The 20,730-nt window shown below is 52.9% G+C and overlaps 1 protein-coding gene across 1 annotated transcript; it reads right to left on the bottom strand.

The window, feature by feature from the left end:
* Positions 1-5,031: 5,031 nt before the first annotated feature.
* On the bottom strand, positions 5,032-20,243 carry ASPHD2 (aspartate beta-hydroxylase domain containing 2). Its single transcript, XM_080650047.1, has 4 exons — positions 20,051-20,243; positions 15,364-16,458; positions 9,896-10,009; positions 5,032-7,003 (listed from the first exon to the last, which is right to left on the bottom strand). The coding sequence occupies exons 2-4, from the start codon at positions 16,169-16,171 to the stop codon at positions 6,894-6,896; spliced, it is 1,032 nt and encodes a 343-aa protein (XP_080506173.1). The 5' UTR covers positions 16,172-16,458; positions 20,051-20,243; the 3' UTR covers positions 5,032-6,893.
* Positions 20,244-20,730: the final 487 nt, after the last annotated feature.

Genomic DNA, 20,730 nt, shown 5'->3' with positions numbered 1-20,730 from the left:
CGTTTCTCCTTTCGTGCCTGACCCAGGGTGGCTGGGGAGGAAGGTGCACTTCAGAATGGTCTCTGCGTGGGCGACGGGGCCCAGCCAGCTGCTCCGAGGAGCACCAGCTCCCGCAAGGCTCGCCCACAGCCCCCTCTCCCGACCCTCCTGCCACTGGCTGGCCCAGGGGGCCATCTTCCCACGGGGAGGAGGACTGCACCTCCAGCTACGATAAATACCTATTTTCCCACTTCTCTGCTAAGTTCTCCAAGAAAACATTCATCACAGGTCTTCACGCCCAACCACGCAAGGAACCTTCAGGACTAACTTACACATAACACGTCGCTTTTCCTTTTCCTTGGGGGGCATTTTTAAGCCGCCCAGCTTTTCCTCTTGCTCCAGAGCTGACGCCCCCAGAGTCGAGCTGGGTGGATTACAAGCTGTCGTGTGGTGAAACGGGGACAGTTTGGAGGCTGGACCCATTTTCATCCGCCCACCGGTAGCTCAGCGAACCGTCTGATTCAAGGACCCTTCACACAAGATGTCTCACAAGAAAATCGCTGCCTGCCGCTGGGCCTTCCTACATGGCAGGCCACTGGCAGATCTTAATCTTATTTGTTTCGCATCCAGAAACCTCTCTTGCCATCTATTTTCCCAGGGCTGCCATTGGGTTAGAAATGCTTTTAATACGAAATGCTTTGGTTTCTGAGTCCGTGCTCAGGCAGCCAGGTGCCTCCCTTTAAGGTGAGTCTTCACAATCCGGTGAGGAGTGCGGGCCGGGAAGGGCTTGGGGCCCTGAGCAGGAGACCCAGCGAGGCCGCGGGCAGGAGGAGGGTGACAGAGCCATCTGTGTGCTGGCAAAGAGGCACTTTGGTCTGAATGGACATCCTTCATCTCCAGCCAGTTCCAGGGGCAACAGCACCTGTGGGCCTGGTGTCAGAGTCCTGGGTTCCAATCACAGCTCTGCGACGTGTTGCCCTGGAAACGGATCCAAGTTACTTCGTTTCTCTCAACCCCAGCGTCATGTTCTTTAGAATGGAAAGGAAGACGCAGTGCATTTAAAAGCGTGGCATACTGTGGGCCCTCTTTGCAAAAGAGTGCAGCTGGGTGTCCTGAGGAGGCAGCCGGCCTTCCAGGCATCCCTGTGCAGGGCGTCCCGCTGCAGGCGGTGCAGAGAGGCCTGAATGTATGTTTGAGTTCAAGACGGCCGAGTTTACTTGGCTACCTGGTTTCTCACTGCCGCTGTCCTCCAGCCGCCTCATGACCTTGGTCACATCAGCTGCCCGCTCTGAGCCCGTTTCTCCTGTTCGGTGTGCACAACCGTCCCTCCTTACCCGCGTGGCTGTCCGTGTTCGTGTGGAAATACTGTATGTGGAGGAATCTTCTAGAGTGCACGGTGCTCTCTGTGCTCAAGGAGGAAGGCCCTCACCTTGAATCGGGGTGGCTAAGGCATCGGAAGTGTGGAAACACGGGGAAGGTGGGGGGTAATGAGAAATCAGGACCAATGTGTGTGCCTGGGAGGGAGGCAGAAAATCAGTCAACCCGTGTGTGCTGCCTCCTGCCACCGAATGCTACAATCTGTCTGAGTATTCTCACTGCCATCTGTCAGCAGCTCGAAAATATGTGGCCTTATTCTGTCCTGCTCCCTGCGCTCACATCTGCTTAGCAAGACTCCGCTGGGGAGGTAGATGTTATGGGGGTTGCTGGCGGCAAGCCGCAGAGGTCCTTAGAAAACAGCATTTTGTACTTACCTTTGCTTCTCGTATTTACATTTTAAAAATATGTATGGAGCCTGCCCAACCCACCCAGAATTTGCCATATTGTCTTAAGCCTGAAAGTAGGCATTGGGCTCATTTTACAGATGAGGCTCACAGAGTGGATTAGGACTTTTTGGTGGCAAGGGATAGAAACCACGACTCAAACTTGGCTTAAGAATAAAGGGGGATGCTCAAGGTCACCGATCATCAGAGAGATGCAAATTAAAACAACAATGAGGTCTCACCTCACACTGTCAGAATGGCTACCAGCAACAAATCAACAACCAATAAGTGCTGGTGAGGAAGGGGAGAAAAGAGAACCCTCGTGCACTGCTGGTGGAAATGCAGACTAGAGCAGCCACTGTGGAAAACAGTACGGAGTTTCCTCAAAAAATTAAATACGGAACTGTCATTTGACTCAGTGATCCCACTTCTAGGAATATATCCTAAGAAACCTAAACCACCAATCAGAAAGAATATGTACACTCTACGTTCATAGCAGCGCAATTTACAATAGCTAAGATCTGGAAACAGCCCAAGTGCCCATCAGTAGACGAATGGATAAAAAAGCTGTGGTACATTTACACCATGGAATACTACGCAGCAGTAAAGAAGAAGGATCTCTTACCCTTTGAGACAGCATGGAGGAACCTGAAGAGTATTATACTAAGTGAAATAAGCCAGTCAGAGAAAGACAAGTATCACATGATCTCACTCATATATGGAATCTAATGAACAAAATAAACTGATGAGCAAAATAGATCCAGAGACATGGAATCATAGAACAGACTGCGGAACCTCAGAGGGAAGGCGGGGGAGGGTGGATGGGAAGAGATCAACCAAAAAATGTGTATGCATATCTATAAGCATAACCCATGGACACGCACAATAGGGTGGTGAAGGCAGGGGCAGGGCGGGCTAGAAGGGGTCAATGGGGGAAAAGAGGGAGCATATGTAATATTTCCAACAATAAGGACTTTAAAAAAGAAAAGAATAAAGGGGGGAGCTTATTGGCTCATGTAACTGAAAAGTCCAGAGGTAGAGCTGGTTCCAGGAAAAGTTAGTTAGGACTCAGATGATCCCCACGGTTGGGGCTGGTGCGGGGGGGATCTCTTTTTCTCTGTGGCTTTCACTCTCAGATTTTCTTTTCTTTTTTTTTTTTTTTAAATATATTTTATTGATTTTTTACAGAGAGGAAGGGAGAGGGATAGAGAGTTAGAAACATCGATGAGAGAGAAACATCGATCAGCTGCCCTCCGCACACCCCCCACTGGGGATGTGCCCGCAACCAAGGCACACGCCCTTGACCGGAATCGAACCTGGGACCTTTCAGTCCGCAGGCCGACGCTCTATCCACCGAGCCAAACCGGTCAGGGCCACTCTCAGATTTTCTTTGCACTAGATCCCCACGTCCACCACTGACAAGTTGCCTCTCTTTCTCAATGGTCCCAGCAAAAAGGATTTGAATCATATGCCCAGCCCTGACCCAATCTGACTGCCCAGGCGTTTAAAAGGCTTTGATGGGTGCGGAGAGGGTCATGTGCCCAGCCCTGGCGCAATCTCTGAATAGCCAAGAGTTTGAAAGGCTCTGATTGGTCAGTTCTGGATCATAAAGCCCTGCAACTGGGGCTGGGTCACCTCCTGGAAACCCAAGGTCTGAGGATAGGGATGTTACAGTCTTGTGAGGGGCTCACAGGGTGCTGCTGGATAAGTGTGTTTAAAACACTGACCAGCCCTAACCGGTTTGGCTCAGTGGATAGAGCGTCGGCCTGTGGACTAAAGGGTCCCAGGTTCGATTCCGGTCAAGGGCATGTACCTTGGTTGCGGGCATATTCCCAGTGGGGGATGTGCAGGAGGCAGCTGATCGATGTTTCTCTCTCATCGATGTTTCTCTCTCATTGATGTTTCTAACTCTCTATCCCTCTCCCTTCCTCTCTGTAAAAAAAATCAATAATATATATATATATTTAAAAAACAAACAAACAAACAAAAAAAAAAAAAAACACTGACCGTCCCCTCGAGGCCAGGGGGGTGGCCTGCCCATGGTCACACAGGGGCCCGGCCCAGACCCTCATCTCAAGCTGGCTGGCTCCAAAGGCTTTTCTATTTTTGCTATTCAGGGCAGCAACCCTCGGTTCCAGTTACACATGAGCATCAAGGCAGGTAAAGGGTTAAAACAAACACCGGGACAGGACCGTACCCCGGAACCAAGAAATGAAATGCTCTGGGCATCTGTATTTCTCAAAATACTGATTGTATTGTGCAGCCAAAGTCAAGAACCAGTGGATTAGGCGTACCGCCTCCCCCCACCGCCACTCCAAGCTGCAGGGTACTCATTACAGGTGTGGCCACAGTCACCAAGGGGCTCAGAACCCAGAGAATCCAGATGAGTTTGGGGATGGTGAGCAGGTGCCTGGGAGACGTGGGATGTGACCTTGTGCAGACTGGCCTTGGAGCTGATGCCAGCTGCATCGGGATAGAGGCAGGGCTTCTCACTTGAGCTGGGCAGACAGGCCGGCCCCTTTGTCGCCTTGAGCATCCCAGGCTGAGGCACATAAGTTACTTCAGCAGCTGCCTCGTTGGCGATGCACCCTGGAGGAGAGAGACACCGTGGTCTCAGGCGAGTGCTGCTCTTCCGTTTGCCGAGGCAGCCCAGCCAGGGCTGTGGGCTGGGAACGGGCTTGCGTGGGAAAACACCGGGCAGCCAGACCGCTCCTGGGGTTCCAGGCCACCAGGGCCATCTGTCCCTCTTCTAAGACAAAGGGGAAAATTTTCCAATTGTAGCTACTGAGGAACCTGCTTCTACAGGCGTGGAAAGGAGCCACTGGCTGCCCTGTCCACCCCGCCCCCACCAGATGTGTTCATCCACCTCTGCCTCACCCATCCTGCCTCCTCACCTGTTTCTCTGCAATTGCCTGGAACCAAGGCCATGGCAGGAAGGGAACCAGCGCTGTTGCTTTGCCTGCCAGGAACCATCCCTACAGAGGTGCGATCTGAGGCTCCGGGACTGGCCAGAGGTCACGTGGGAAGGAGCACCTGGCATGGAGTCCTGGCACCAGCTTTCCTGGCCTGAGTCCTTGTTCTTTGCCAGGGTGACACCGGAATTCCTTAACCTTCCGTAGGCCTGTTCATGTTTCTCCCGCCCCACACCCATTATTTTAGAACATCCTGCTTCAGTCACTATCCTGTTAGGGTCCCGCCTGCCGCTGTGACACCATCCAAAAACCAAGAGCCTCCAACTCAGATGTGTGCCCCGCTCAGGGGTCCTGCCCAACAGACGACGTCACCATTGCGCTGTGGTTTTCAGCAAGACCCTTTATTGATCTCCTGTTCCCCATCACGTCACACGAGCACAGGCAGCCAGGTGCCTGCACAGGCGGTTGGCTTTGTAAACGCAGAGCGGCCGGTATGTATAGAAATCATGCACCTCAGTGATTCTTTAACAAATACAAGTGAAAAGACTTCAGGTGTTTTGAAAGGTCTGCCCTTTCCTGCACTCTAATCACTGAAAAATCTCTCGCAGATGTTTGACTCAACCGCGGACACACTTGCTAGGATCCACTAGGGCTGTGGTCGGCAAACGGCGGCTCGCGAGCCACATGCGGCTCTTTGGCCCCTTGAGTGTGGCTCTTCCACAAAATACCACGGCCTGGGCGAGTCTATTTTGCAGAAGTGGCGTTAGAAGAAGTTTAAGTTTAAAAAATTTGGCTCTCCAAAGAAATTCCAATCGTTGTCCTGTTGATATTTGGCTCTGTTGACTAATGAGTCTGCCGACCACTGCGCTAGGGCACTTCAGGTCGTGGTTACCTCTCACAGAAGCTGCTGGCTTCCATGTGGATGGAAACACGGGACCTGCACCTGTGACAGGCTTGTATTCGTACTGCGCCACAGCCTCACTGACCTGACACTGCCGTTATCCGTGATGCAAACCGGCATCTAGTCTGGATGGAGGAGGCTGTCCTCCACACCTCAGCTAACAGGAGGATGTTTCCAGACTTAGCGCCCCCACCTGGCCGTGCCCATCACAGGAGATGGAAGGGCCAGGCCAGCTCCGGGATCAGGGTCCTTTGGGTCTGTCGGTCTTCCGGGGATCCTCGCGCACACGTTCGCTTCGGCTGCCATCACTCAGCTCAAGCCTTTGCAACAACAGGGCCTCAGGGCTGACTCTCCCACTGTTTCTGAGTCCAGCGTTTGAACATTTATGTACAGACAGGTAAACGGAAAATCATAGGCAACAAAACTCCAAACGAAACAGACACTTGGGTCACACCTAGAGTTCCAGTTCTGCCAGAGAAAGGCTTCCCACATGTCGCTGGACACGTGAAGTCTTGGCCCGCCACAGCTCCAACGGGCCAACCAGGCGGTCTCAGAGTTCATCGTCAAAACGGCTAAAATGGGGACTGTGCAGGCCCGGGTGGCAGTGGGGCTTCTGTAGGCAGTGAGGTAAGTGAAGCACACGTTCTGCGGCTGATCGTGGGAGCCCCGCCCGAGGACACCAGCCTCCGCTCTGAAGGAGAGCCGTGTCGCAGAACAGCCTCTGGTCCCGCAGCCGCATTCTCTCCGCCATCAGGCAGACAGGGTTTGCGGTGGGGTGAGCGGATGGTGACATTTGCCCAGGCCATGCCCCTGACCACGTCCACCCTGCCCATGCAGCTGGCCGGGGGCAGGGACTGCAGCCTCCCCCTGCCTCGGGGGTGGGGAAGTCCCCCTTGGGGCGGTGACAGCAGCAGAGGCCATGTTCTCCAGCGCTCTGGTTTGCAGTGTTTTCTGTTTTCCATGGTGACCACAGGAAGTTTTACGTTGTTACATTCAGACAAAGAACCATCTGATCACTGAAAAAAACAAGGAGCAACGTGACGCTGACAACAGGGGCACCAAGCCTCTGGCTGCAGAGCGCAGTACCGCGCCATTAGGCGGAAACGAACCACAGAAGCAAACGAACGGAAGGAAAAAGACCTCTAAGGAAATACAAGCTGAAATTTCCCACTAACAACGGAAGGAAAGAGGGACCCCACACAGTATAAAAATCCCGAATGAGCGCTTTCTGTCGAGGCAGGTTTCTGAGCATGGGATCGTAACACGTGGGCGCTGGACCGTCCCACAGGCTGTCCAGGCTGGCCCCAGGCCACTCTCGCCGACGTGGCGCGGGAAGTGTTCTCATCGGCCTGGAGCAAAGATGAAATCCAGGGCCTGCCGTTCAGCCGCGGCGACATTCGGATGCCACAGATCCACCATGAAAACCACCCGGGGGCCATCCTCCGCGGCACCTGGGATGGGGGTGAGAGAGGAGAGGTTCGAACAGCGCGAAGCCAGGACCCACGGTTAGCTTTCGAGCACAGATCGGAAGAGTTCCTGCTCTCTGATCAGGAATGTGATCCTGGCTTCCTACGGTTCCAAGCAGAGTGCATAACAGGAGCAGGCAGAGGGAGAGGGGTATGCAAGAGCACAAGACACTTAGGGACTGAAGCTATTCCGTGTGATCCTGTCATGGTCCATACGGGTCATTATCCGTTTGTCAAGACCCACAGAATGTACAACACAGAGTGAACCCTGGTGCAGACTATCAACTTAGTTAACAACAACGTGTTACTATGAGCACATCAGTTGTAACAGATGCACCACGCTAATGCCAGATGCTAATAAAAGTGGAAATTGTGTATCGGGATGAGGGAGGGTGCTGTATACTTTCTGCTCAATTTTCCTGGAAACCTAAAACTTCTTTAAAAATAAAGTTCATTTTAAAAGGGCAGCAATACCGCCGAAACCGGTTTGGCTCAGTGGATAGAGCGTCGGCCTGCGGACTGAAAGGTCCCAGGTTCGATTCCGGTCAAGGGCATGTACCTTGGTTGCGGGCACATCCCCAGTAGGGGGTGTGCAGAAGGCAGCTGATCGATGTTTCTAACTCTCTATCCCTCTCCCTTCCTCTCTGTAAAATATCAATAAAATATATTTTAAAAAAATAAATAAATAAAAAATAAAAAAATAAAAGGGCAGCAATACCTAGGTATTTTACTCTTTTGGTTGCTATTGCAAAAGGAATGGTCTTTTCCATTTCTTTCTCTGAAGTTTTGTTGTTAGAATACAGGAAGGCAATGGGTTTTTGCACATTGATTTTGTATCCTGCAACCTGACTGCATTTGTTTATTGTTTCTAGTCGTTTTTTGGTAGAGTCTTTAGGGTTTCCTATCTGCAAAAAGTGACAGTTTGACTTCTTCCTTCCCTATTTGAATGCCTCTTATTTCTTTCTCTTGCCTCATTGCTCTGGCTAGGACTTCCAGCACTATGTTGAATAAGAGTGGTGAGAGTGGACATCCTTGTCTTGTTTCTGATCTTAGGGAAAAAGCTTTCAGTTTCTCACCACTAAGTATGATATCAGATGAGGGTTTATCACATATGGCCTTTATTATGTTGAGGTAGGATTAAACTTAACAAAGAATGTGAAAGATCTATATACTACAAGTTACAAAGCATTACTAAAAAAGATTGAAAAAGACACAACAAAATGGAAAAATACCCCATGTTCATGGATTGGAAGAATCAACATAGTTAAAATGGCCATATTACCCAAAGCAATATACAGATTTAATGCAATCCCCATCAAAATCCCATGTCATTTTTTAAAGTACTAGAACAAGAAATCATCAGATTTGTATGGAACCACTACAGACCCAGAGTAGCCAAAGCCATGCTGGGAAAAAAAACAAAAAAAACACACACAAAAAAACACAAAGCTGGAGGTATCATGGTACCTGACTTCAAATTACACTACAGAGCTACAATAATCGAAACAGCATGGTATTGGCAGAGAAACAGACACACAAGTCCATGGAACAGAATGAAGAACCCAGCTATGAAACCACATGCATATGGACAGGTAATTTTCGACAAAAGAGCCAGAAATGCACATTTGAGTAAAGGTGGTCTCTTCAATAAATGGTGCTGGGAAAACTGGAAAGCCACATGCAAATGAATGAAACTGGACTGCAGTTTGTCCCCATGTACATAAATTAATTCAAAATGGATCAAAGACCTACACATAAGACCCGAAACTCTAAGTTACAAAGAAGAAAGTATAGGTACCAGACTTATGGAGCTGGGCCGAACAGGACATTTTATAGACTTTACCCTAAAGGTACGGGAGGTAAAGGCAAAAATAATGAATGGAACTATATCAAACTAAAAAACTTCTGCACAGCAAAAGAAACTGACAACAAAGCAAACACGCAGCCAACCAGATGGGAGATGATATTTGCAAACAGTTGCTCCGACAAAGGTTTAATTTCCAAAATACATAAAGAACTCGTAAAACTCAACACCAACCAACCAACCAACCCAATCAAAAAGTGGGCAAAGGACCTGAAAATACACCTCTCCCAGGATATATGAAAAGATGTTCAACTTCCCTGGCAATTAGGGAAATGCAAATCAAAACTACAATGAGGCCACCTTACACCTGTCCGAGTGGCCGTTATCAAAAAGACAAGCAATAACAAGTGTTGGAGAGGTTGTGGGGAGAAAGGGAACCTTCATTCGCTGCTAGTGGGAATGTAGACTGATATAACCACTGTGGAAAGCAATTCCAGTGATTCCTCAAAAAATTAAGAATAGAGCTACCATATGACCCAGCAACCCCACTCCTGGGTATATACATGAAAAACTCGAAATCATGTATTCGTAAAGATTATGCACCCCTATGTTCACTGCAACATTATTCACGGTGGCCATGACATGGAAACAACCAAAGCGTCCTGGGATAAAGATGATGTGGTCCATATACACAATGGAATGCTACTCAGCCATAAGGAAGCATGAAATAGCGCCATTTGCAACAATGTGGATGGACCTTGAGAACATTATGCTAAATGAAATAAGTCAGACAGAAAAAGCTAAGAACCGTATGATTTCACTTCTATGGGGGATATAAAACTGAAACTTACGAACACAAACAGCAGAGTGGTGGCTCCAGAAGGAAGGGGGTCCTAATATGAGGTGACAGGAGAAGATTTGACTTTGGGTGGTGGGCACACGGTGCAATAGACAGATTGGTAACGTAAAAATTCACACATGAAACCTCTATCTTCACGTTGACCAGTGTCACCGCAATCAATTTAATAAAGTAAATAAATAAAAGAGCGGCGATAGGGAAGACAGGCACTCACCTTCATGGAATGCGGTGTGTAGGAAAGAGTCGTCAAAGAGAAGGCAGCGGCCTTCTGCCCAACACTGGGGCTCGCCCCCCACCACCAGCTCACAGCCACTTGGAGTTTTCAGACCTTGGGGGGAAAAGTAGAGCGGAGTGTGAAGGCAGGCGGGATCAGGCATGGCCGGAAGTCAGGGTGGCCGGAAGTCGTGGGGCCGGAAGTCAGGGGTGGCCGGAAGTTTGGAGGCGGGCAGCTCTCGACTTCCACCCCCCCTCGGGGTCTCTATATGGGGAGGGGGGTAGATCAATAGGGCAAATGCGGGGTAAGCACCTGGACCCGCTCCGTACTCCTTGGAAAAACTTATTCCTCCGTTGGCTCAACCTGTTCTGGGTCCTGGGCTCCTCTGCTAAAGCCAGGAACCGAGGTTTGCCCTACACTTTGAAGACTCCTGAAGACCAACCGTGGGACCACGGGAAACTGAGGGAGCAGGTTCAGAACCCTGCCTTTCACTAATCATGTTTCCTACAGTCCCACCTCTAGGGCTGCTCTGGGTGAGATCAAAGACGCAAAGGCTCACACGGTGCCCTCCTCTTTGGGTTCCAACCCTTCAATCCATTTTCAGGCCTGAGAATGGCATGTTGTTAATCGAGGTTTCCCTGGCTCCGTTCTGGGAAACCGGAGGACACCCGCAAGAGAACGCCTGAGCTTTAGGAGGCGTTGGACCGACACCTTCTGCGGAGCTATATGCTTTTTTTTTTTTTTTTTAATATATTTTATTGATTTTTTACAGAGAGGAAGAGAGAGGGATAGAGAGTTAGAAACATCGATGAGAGAGAAACATCGATCAGCTGCCTCCTGCACACCTCCCACTGGGGATGTGCCCGCAACCACGGTACATGCCCTTGACTGGAATCGAACCTGGGACCCTTCAATCCACAGGCCGACGCTCTATCCACTGAGCCAAACTGGTCAGGGCCGGAGCCATATGCTTAAAGCGCCAGTGGTGAGGCCCATGTTTGGTGCCCGGCCCAGGAGAGGGTCTGCCGGAAGTGCTGCTGAGCATGCGCGTTCGCGTCCTGTCGCCAATCCAAAGGTCTGGGGAAACACTGCCTTGGAGGAGGGCTGGGACTGTGATGCTCTCATCAGTCCTCAGTGACAAGCACGCCCTTGGGCCAGTCAGCAATGTCCCTTATGACAAACACGACACAGCCTTTTCTCTCACAGGCAGGGTATTTTAATGCACTCTCGGAGCCAAAAATGGATGGTTCCGGGAAGCAGGAATGCAGTAAGAATTCTAACACAGGCCGCGCGGAGCCCTGGGAAGGACAGAGGCCCTGGGATCAGATCACTGACTCTGACTCGCATCTGCTGTGTGACTTTGGGCAAGCACTCGCCCTCTCTGAGCCACAGCCTCCTTGTCTGTAAAGAGGGGATATTAGCATACTTACCTGCCAGTGCTGCTCGACCACTGTCCTTGCTACTAATATCTGAAGACTGACTGTGTGCAGGCTTGTGTTAAATAAACACTTCACAGACCTCACTTCACCTACTTCCCAGACGGAGCAAGCGGATACAGAGAAGTTAAAGGACCTGCTGGAGGTCACTATTTAGTCCTGGCAGGAGCTGAGATTTGAATCCAAACTGTCTGGCTCCGAAGAACAGGCTCTTATAACACTGGCCAGCATGATATAAATGCTGGCTATTACGTTAGTGGCAGTAGTAGGTAAGTGGATGTAGATTTTCCTGCAGTTAATGGTAAGTTTCAACCATCAATAGCACATTTCATTGAATCAGCTGAGACTGTCTGTTCTGACTCTGAAACCACGACCTCCCACTACTATTAACTGCTGGGGGTTAGGGGTCCAGCCGCTGGCTCAAAGGAAGAGAGCCCCACAGGCCACGTCCCCTTCATGCATGACCGCACTGGCTGGTGCAGGTGGAGAAGGCCTTTAGGACGGTGCTTCTCTGCAGGGACAGTCCACCCCAGGGTTTCAGAGAGAAGCACCCCTTTCTCTGAGACACTAAATGACTGATTGCCATGCGCCATGGTAAAACAGAAAAATGGTGTGTCTTGCTGGCTTGCCAGCCCCCTGTTCCTCTCCTCTGCCTCCCCCCACCCCACCCCCACTTTGCTCCAGCCTCCAGTGGCCCACCATTCCTGCCTCTTGCTCACAAACCAGTTTAGTGGGCAGAAGTAATCAATACTCCCCCAAATGAGAATCCAGGTGGCTCCTGCGTTTGAGACAGGCCCCGCACATGGCCTGGGCCAGTCCCACATGCCCAGGCCTCTCTGTGGCTTAGGGTTTGCTGCCTTCCCCACCAACCACTGACGGAGTCAGGAGAAGGTGGAGAAAAGGCTCTGCCCGCCAGGCCCACTTCAGAAGGCTGGCGCTGACACTGAGGGTGGGCAAGGCAAACACCAGCTGATCCGCTGGCCCAGAAACCTGACAGCATACGCACGGAAGAAAATTGGGAGTCGAATTGTGCTTATTTAGTGAGAATTTGCTGAATATGCATTTTTATCTACCCTTTCCTGAGGGTTAGCCCTTTGGATGAGTGCCTGCCTCCCCGGTGACACCTGCCTGGTAGTGGTCAGAGGCTGCTTCCTAGAGATTTGTGGCAGTGCGGGCAGGACGTCCCAGCTCCACCACCCCCCCCGCCACCCCCAATGCTGGGTGGTGGCCAAGCTGGACACCTGGTTCTGCGTGGAATCAAGGCTGAATGACACCACCTCTGGAGGTAGCGCAGGACAGGGCTCAGCACATGACTGGGCACATGAGGCGCAGTGGCTGGAGGGCCAGTACCACCAGTCACAGCGCAGATGGCAGGCAGAAAAGGAGAACAAGGCTTGGCACTCCAGAAACCACAAGTACCTCCGCCACCTACAGCCAGGTAACTGGCAGAGGTGTGGCCACCAGACACCTATCCTGCTGGCCCTGTTTCTGACCTCGTTCTCTGGCCTCCCTCTCTGTCAATACTCAAGGTCACGTGACTCAAACACACCCTTATTTCCTTCCTGGGTGGATCTGAATGTGGGCATGACCGTGGAAAGAAGGAAACGTTGAGCAGAGCCAACCACGGAGCTCGCCTGGCCTCGGGACTAGCCACACTCCAATGGGACGCCTTCCCAGGTTTCCTGCTGCCCTGGGAGCATGACGTGGCCCACTTTTTCTGGTGGCCAGTAACTAGCTGGCCAAGGAGGGAAGGACAGGTCATAAAGGGACCCGTGTGGGTGTGACTTACACACACTTAAATTGCATGGCTGCACAACAGGCATGAATACACAGGAGGCAAATCTTTGGTTCTCGCCACCAGCCCTTCCTACTCAGCACGCCTACCCGGAGTTCCACCTCACCTATCCTCAAACGCCCTTCCCTGCATCATTTTGAAGTTTTTAGAAAACATAGACGGAAGCCTTTTAGAACAGCGTTGTTCCCCATTGCCACAGCCTTAATACCGAGCCTGCTGGGGGAGCAGGAGGAGACTCTGTGGTTTGGTCCCACCCGACCTCTCCAACCCCGGCCTCCTCCACCACTGGTCACCCCAGCAAGCCAGACATGGCTCCCCAACCCCCAAGGGAAGCCTCCTGCCCAACTGCACCCTTCAAGGCCAAACCACCTGCCCTGAGCAGCCCACCTGCAGGCCTCTCGTCCTCTGACCTCAGAGAGCACCCTGGTGCCTGGCACAGTGATTTCACTGATCACGACCCGTCACTTGGATGACCAGCTCCACTCTTAGGTTACTCGTGGCCCCTTGACCTGACCGCTCCCGACCTGCCAAGCACTTCCCACTCACAGCACTGCCAGGCCTCCACCAGCCCTCAGGCAGGGATCACTACCTCCATTCCAGAGGAGAGCGGGCAGCTCCAAGGTCACTCAGCAAATAGGGCGGACCAATCGGGCTCCAGGCGCATTTGCTTCCGCAGTCTGCTCATTCCCCATTGTTCCCGAGGGCAGAGACCGTGTCTCATGGGTTCTTTATCACACGGTCCAGCCTGGTGTCAGATCCTCAGGGCTACCAGCAACTGCTTATCCAATGCTGTCGCGGGCCAGGCACTGTGTCGAGCAGCCATAGGAGGTATTACTTTATGTAACCCTCTAATGATCCTGTGAGATAAGTACTATCTCCCCATTTCACAGATGAGGAAACTGAGGCACAGAGAGACACACGAAACCAGGCCACCTCGACCCTGCTCTGTCTGTCCTCTTGAAATACTCAAGGTGTCAACTGCTCGAATCTCGTTCCTTTTGCTTTTTAAAGCAGTGAAGCCCTCTGTTGAAGCCACACTTTATTCGTAATCCCCAGAGAGAACAGGAGAAGCAGAGGGCTCTGGGTGAGTGAAGCGGGGGCGGGGGGGGGACGCGTGGGGGGGCATGGGCATGTGGGCCCCCCAGTGCACCCCGAGGTTCCTCTGTGGGAGTAATGATGAACCCTGCTCTGGCCACATCGGGCTCCTTGTGTGTTTCTCCTCGCTCCATCCTGATGCCCGGGCAGCGCTGCAAACTCCCCAGAGCTGGCCTGGCTCCCGGCACACTCCTCCAGTCTGGGATGCCAACCCGAGGTGCCATCGCCGCGGTAACCAAGCCATTATCATGACTCACCAGGAACGAACGAGGCATTCTGGGGGACTAATACCCCATTTACCAAGCTGTTTGCCAGCCTGCTTTTAGCAAGTACTCCCTCTCTATCATGCTCTGCATGAACAAATGCTTTATAACACACAATCTCCTCCCGGGTCCTCCGAGTAACTCTGTAAAAGGTGATCTTCCAAATGAGGAAACTGAGGCTCAGAGAGGTGAAGTGACCTGCCCAAAGTAACACAGCCAGCTCGAGGTGGGGCCAGGATGCAAACACAGGCAATCCGACTCCAACCCTGTTCTCAAAACCACCGCTGCACACGATGCACGCCTTCCCCACTGCCCTGGAATCTGAGTAGCATCAGCACGGAGCATCAGTTTATCTCTGAGTACCAGGAGGCGCTCGGCATCTTTCACAGCCCTCCGCATCACCATGGACCTCAGTGACCCCTGGAACCGTCTCTGGCTCCGCAGCGCCACTGCCCATCAGCCACTAGCCATATGCTGCTATTTAAATTTTAATTCAGATTAAGTTAAAAACTGAGCCCCTCAGTGGCACTAATCACATTTCTAGCACTCAGCGGTCACATGGGGCCAGCGGCTACCGGATCAGACGGTGCGCACGGAGACCATGCCCATCAGCACAGAGAGCTCCCTTTGGACAGAGCTTCTGTCAATATCAGGTTCACACTGGTTACGAGTTCCTTTTTTTTTTTTTTAACCCGAATTTGATGTCAAACTGTTCACAGGTGATTCATCAATTTGTGAGAGAAGCACAGCGAAAGATGTGAACAGAGCACCATTCTGGCTACTGAGCTTTCGGGGTGTCTGGATTCCCCCCCCCCGGAAGTCAGGCCAATGCTACTGAGAAGGGTGCGCGCCGGGACCCCGGCCACACAACATACCTACCTAAGTGGCATCGGATGCGGATGTTGGTGGGCCCGTAGTGCTCCGTGATCACAGTCCCGGGGCTCAGCACGGAGATGCACGCGTTCCCAAAGACATTGTTCCCGATACAGGTCCGAAGGCTGCCGAGCAAGCGGTACGTCCGTGGGCACTTCCTGCAGTTCCTGGGAACGCACACCCCCTGGTTGACCAAGTAGAAGGTGACCCACTCCCCGCTGGGGGTGCTGTTCATTTTCCAGCCCTGCGGGAGGCTGCAGTTGGAGAAGCCCTTGTAGAGGGCCTCGAACTCGCCCAGGATGGTCTGGAAGTTCCGCTCCAGCAGCTCCACGTCGTGCCTCTGGGCGTCCCGGGAGAAGTAGGGCGTGGTGGGGAGGTCGGGCAGGAAGAAGACCTCGGGCTTCTGGATGGAGGGCCGGCTGTTGAGGTAGCGGCCCTGCTCGCGGATGCCCTTGTGGATGCGGCCCATGCCCGACCAGGAGTAGCGCTTGGCGTACTCCTGCAGGTTGTGGTAGAGTTTCTGGTTGAGGCCCTCGTTGTGGGTGCAGCGCACGCACTCGGGGGACTGGCAGTACACGTACCCGTTCTGCAGCCCGTTGGCGTCCGGGCCCTGCATGAGGGAATTGACGGAGACATAGGGCCAGGGCTGCTCCCGGCCCACGTGGTAACAGTACCACACGAACAGGACCAGCAGGCAGGCCACGGTGGCCACGGCGGTGGTGTCGCAGTCCCGCACGGACTGGATGCCCGTGGCGATGCAGTCCCGGAGGCCATCCAGCGACCAGCTCCAGGCCACCAGCCACTCGAGCGACATCTTGGGGGAGTTGTTGTGGTGGGTGTGAAGCAAGGTCAGACAGTCAGTCCTCTGGGGTCCCAAGGGCACCCACACTTTGCAGGTTAGCACGGGGCAGCGGGGGCAGGGGGAGGCATGGCTGCCCCTGTTCCTCGGATCCTGCTAAGGGTGGCATTGACGGGTGAGGCCGCCTGGGCCCTCCACCCCACTCCAGGCCAAAGGGACTGGGCAGAGTGGCAGGAGCTGCTTTGTGTCACATTAGTGAGTGGTGGTGGTCACTATGAAATGATTTTTTTTTAAGTCCAAACCTGGATAAAAAAGAACAAAACATAAATTTTTACACCAGGAAACATCTTCCCGTGAAATATGAAGTCCCAGATCATTTCATGAGGTCCTTGTTGGCAGGGGACACACTTCTCAGTCTTGTGTATTCTCTCCCACTTCACCACCGTCCCCATTTCCCCAAAGACCAGCGGTGTTTCATCTGCCTCGAGTACCGTTTGACTATTACAGGAGTCCATGCATTCTACAGCATCCTTAGGAGGTAGTGGAGTTCCCATTTCACAGATGAGGACACTGAGGCTCAGAGATCCTACAACTCCCCCAAGTTCCTGCAGCCACACCGGGGACACAAATCCCATACGACTTCCAAGGGGTAGCTACCCATTCTGCTATACTTTCATAGTAGCTACTTAATACATGCTTAATCCCCTTCACTGTCTGTCCCTTTAAAGAGATGTGGGTTCACAAAGCATTCTAAAAATGGCAAAGGCCCTTTAAGACTGTTTTCCGAGCCCTCCATCATTCTTATTTAATCTCTCCTGCCCTTCTGACATGGGTCGAGCTTCAATCAAACTGGGAAAGGAAGTGGGCTCCCTGGGGTCCCAGCCACGGCAGACACTGCGCATTTCAACTGCTCACCTGGGAGACCCCTTACTGGCCGCACCCGTGAGGTTATGAAAGTGACAGGACGAGAAAGAATGGAAGGTAAAGCCCTTTCAGGTCTGACTGTCTCCAAACACACAGGGACTTTCCCACGTGTTTTACTGATGGCCAGGGTCACTGTCCAGCACCCTGATTATCCTTAGACCCTAAAGGTAGGATCAGGGCACAGCAGTCACACTGCCCGTGTCTACAAAGCCCCCACCATGTTTCCCCAGCTGAAGCCCGCCATCCACCTGCTTTTTCTAACCTGGTGAGAACAGCCAGGTCTATGTGCTCCTGCATCCCCTCATCTCGAGCAGCAAAATAATTCAGACAATTCCTTTTGTGCTCCGCCCGCCCCCTCCTCTCTCAGGAAGGTGAGAAAGTAACGAAAAAAGTGGGAGAGCTGGGCCCTCCCCTTTCAGGACCTAAAAAGTTCTTGCGATGGAGCAGAGATTAAGAACCCAACCTGGAGATGGGCTAAGTATCCTCCCAACCCCAGACAGGTCACTTCCCCTCTCTAAGTCTCAGTTTCCTCATCTATAAGACGGGGTAATGCTCTTCTCACCGAATGAGGATGAATGACGGATGTCAAGCACTTACAATCGTGTCACGGTAAGCATTCAATATGTGCGCTGGTGACTGCTGTGACATGTGGCATGCACCTTGCTTAGCCAGCAAAACCAAAGGTAGGGCCTCAGGGAAAGATGACTCAGGACAGAAAATTCCAGCAGCTAGAGGTAGATTCTGGACACTCTTGTGGCCACACATCTCAAGTGATTTTTTTGTTTGTTTGTTTTTGGTCCCCAGACTTGCAAAACCAAAAACGAAAGGGAAACCTTAGGTGATCATTTAACTGCCTCTTTGCATCTTCCCAGCTTTGGGAAGGAACAAGGAAAAACATTAAGTCCAAACACACGTGCTGAATATCCACGCATGGTTTTTATGTTCCTAGGAAAAATACAAGAGTTGGGGAGCGTAGACGCTAATTTTTTTTTCCTCACGTGTTCTTGATTTCATCACAGACTTGGGAGAGGAGGGCAAGGCTGGGCCCCACTGGATGGAAAGAGACCCCTCTGTGCCCCTGGTTCTCTCTCAGTCCTACCACGACGGGCAGCTGTTTCCTCTGGAGATGGGAAAGACAATTTGAATGAAAGGTGTTTTGTTTGCAAGCCATCTCGCAACAGAACCCCAGGATTCCTGAACGTCAGTGTGAAACCATCACCTGCACAGCAACGAGCAACTTGGACTAAAAGGGATTTCCCCCATCACGGAGCTCAACTCCCAACTGGGGCTTGTAAACATCCGCTCTCAGGAGGAGAGGTTTCCTGAAATGTTCTCAGAGTGAGAGGCTGATAATCTGACAAACACCTGTTAAGTGTTAGTTCCCTTCAGCCCTGCTAAGCACTAGAGTTGAAGGCAATCAAAATGAAGATCTGGAGGGCAGGGTAGAGGATGAAGGAATCGCTACACTGAACCCCCCTCCAGCTTACCCCCTCCTCGGGGAAGCGTCATTCTGTACAAGGACAGCCCCGATGGCTCCCTAGACTGAGCTGTAGACAAAAGGCAACAAAAGATCCTGATCCCTGAGCTCCAGGCTCGGACCCTGTTCACAAGATCATAAACAGCACTTGAGCCGAAGTTAGGGCTTTTCAGACCTGTCCGTTACTTTGAGCCAAAAAATGCAGTCGGGCCCCTGGGCCCAGAGGTGGGTTAACATGCTCACGGCTGAAATATGACACTAAAGGTAGCCCTTACATTTGCAGGGTGATTGGCAGTTGATTAAATACGGGCTCAAACATTTGACCCTGTGGCACCCAGTGACAAACCCACATCTCCCATGGATTCCCCCTCCCCCACCCCCAGCTCCTGTCTCAGTGGCCACAGCAACTTCCGGCTTCCTTCACACATCTGTTCATTTTCATGTTTCATTTCTGCCCTCATTAGGGACAGGGACAACTCATTGCGGTTCTGCACTTTAATAATATGCAACTCCAGATCTTAAAGGTCTGCTTGGGGGAATCAAGTTCAAATTCATGGCCAATTGGTGAGCAAGTCCAATCAAGTATAACTTCTGATACAATGAACACCTCTGGGGGGAGGGGGGGCAGACCTATAGCTCTGACCTGGTTAATCCAGTTCACATTACCAGTCCAGGGGCTGCCCAAGGCTAAAAAGCTTCTGGTCCTTTTTAGGGTGAGGCCAGGTCACCCCAGAAGCCCCCCAGGGAGCAGGCAGCGCGGGGCCAGGTGAACAATGCATTCCGCCCCTCCACCCAGGAGCCAGGAGCTGCTCTGGGGCTAGCCCTCCCCAGTGGGGACCCGGAGACCTTTCCTCCTCACTTTCTGGGCCAGTTTTTTCAGCATCCGCTCACTCTGGAGACTGAGGGGGAAAGGGGAGGGCAGAGGTTGGGTTAATAAAGATGGTGACCACCAGGAGGTCAGGGGAGAAGGGGGATGGACAAGAGAAAGGTGTTTACTGACAGGAAAAGTAGGCAATCAGCAGTAGGGAATGAAGCTTATGTTGATCACTCGGGGGCAGGGGAGAGGGTTACCAAGGGAAATATGGGAAGTGGGTGACGCTCAGGGTTGGGGGGAAGGGAGAGCAAGCAAGGAAAGGGATCCAGGAGGAGGGTCACCGGGGAGCAGGCGATGGGGGCGGGGGCGGAGGGGGGTATTACACGAAGTAGGAGACCGCGATGGGACAGGGGGCAGGAGGGTGATGCCCTACCCGGGCCGCGAACACAGACGAGGCGGCGGCGCTCAGCACGTAGCGAGCGCCGGGAAGCTTGGGCCCCTCGCCGGGCCGAGATGTGGGGCGCCGGTGGGTGCCGGCGTCTCAGAGCATCCTCAGCGGCGCGGCGCTGGGCGTGGGGATCGCGGGCCTGCAGCCGCCCGGCCCCCACCTCCTCCCCGGTAGCGGGGTCGGTCCAGCCGGGCCGCCCTTCCGCCCCGCAGCCCCCAGAGACCCGCTTACCTGCGCCGGGAGCGCCGGCGGCAGGGGCGACCGCTGGGGCCGGGGCGACTCCGCCGCCCGAGGGCGCGGACGCGCGGACATCCCCTGCCCGCGCTGCGGAGCCACTGCCCGGCCGCTGCCCGGCCCACGCCGCGGGACCCGAGCGGGAGACGAGCTGGAGCCCCGCCGGTGCCGACGCCACGCTGCGCTCCGCGGGGCCGGAAGGACTACAACTCCCACAATGCCGAGCGCGCCGGGGCGGGGCGGGGCGGTTGCGGGCTGGGACCCGGACCCCAGCGAAGATCCTCGCTGGTAGTGCGCTTAGTGACCCGAGGACCGAATCGCGCCGCCCGCTTAGGTGGCTTTTTCGCGAGCGGCCGGGACCCCGTGCAGCAAGACGCACCGCCCGCCCAGCCGGAACTCAGCGACTCGTTCAGTGCGGCGCTCCTTCATTCATTCGGTCCGCTCTCTCCTCTGCCCCTCTGCTCCCCCCTCCTCCCCTTCACTTCTCTTTCACTTTCTCGCCCTTTTCTTTCCTCTCACTTCCTCCGGCCCTAACAGCCTTCTTCCTTTACCGATTGATTCAACCTACACTTAGAAGGTCTCTGGGGCACTTGGAATGAAACCGCAAATCAGGGTCCTTAGTCTCACGGGAAACGCATTCGTTCAATACGAATAGTAACGACCGGGCATCCTCCTTG

This window comes from Plecotus auritus (assembly GCF_963455305.1).
Source record: "Plecotus auritus genome assembly, chromosome: 13".
Taxonomy (NCBI): domain Eukaryota; kingdom Metazoa; phylum Chordata; class Mammalia; order Chiroptera; family Vespertilionidae; genus Plecotus; species Plecotus auritus.
The sequence above is the reverse complement of the archived record's forward strand: the minus strand, read 5'-3'. Positions and strand labels throughout refer to the sequence as shown.

What these genes read in the sequence shown, in the direction of transcription:
- ASPHD2 (XM_080650047.1), bottom strand. Translation starts at nt 16,171, where the DNA reads ATGTCGCTCGAGTGGCTGGTGGCCTGGAGCTGGTCGCTGGATGGCCTC. An exon ending in CCGCATCCGATGCCACTTAG is followed by an intron (nt 10,010 to 15,363) that starts GTAGGTATGTTG and finishes TTTCCCCCCAAG; the next exon opens with GTCTGAAAACTCCAAGTGGC. An exon ending in ACACACCGCATTCCATGAAG is followed by an intron (nt 7,004 to 9,895) that starts GTGAGTGCCTGT and finishes CCCCCATCCCAG; the next exon opens with GTGCCGCGGAGGATGGCCCC.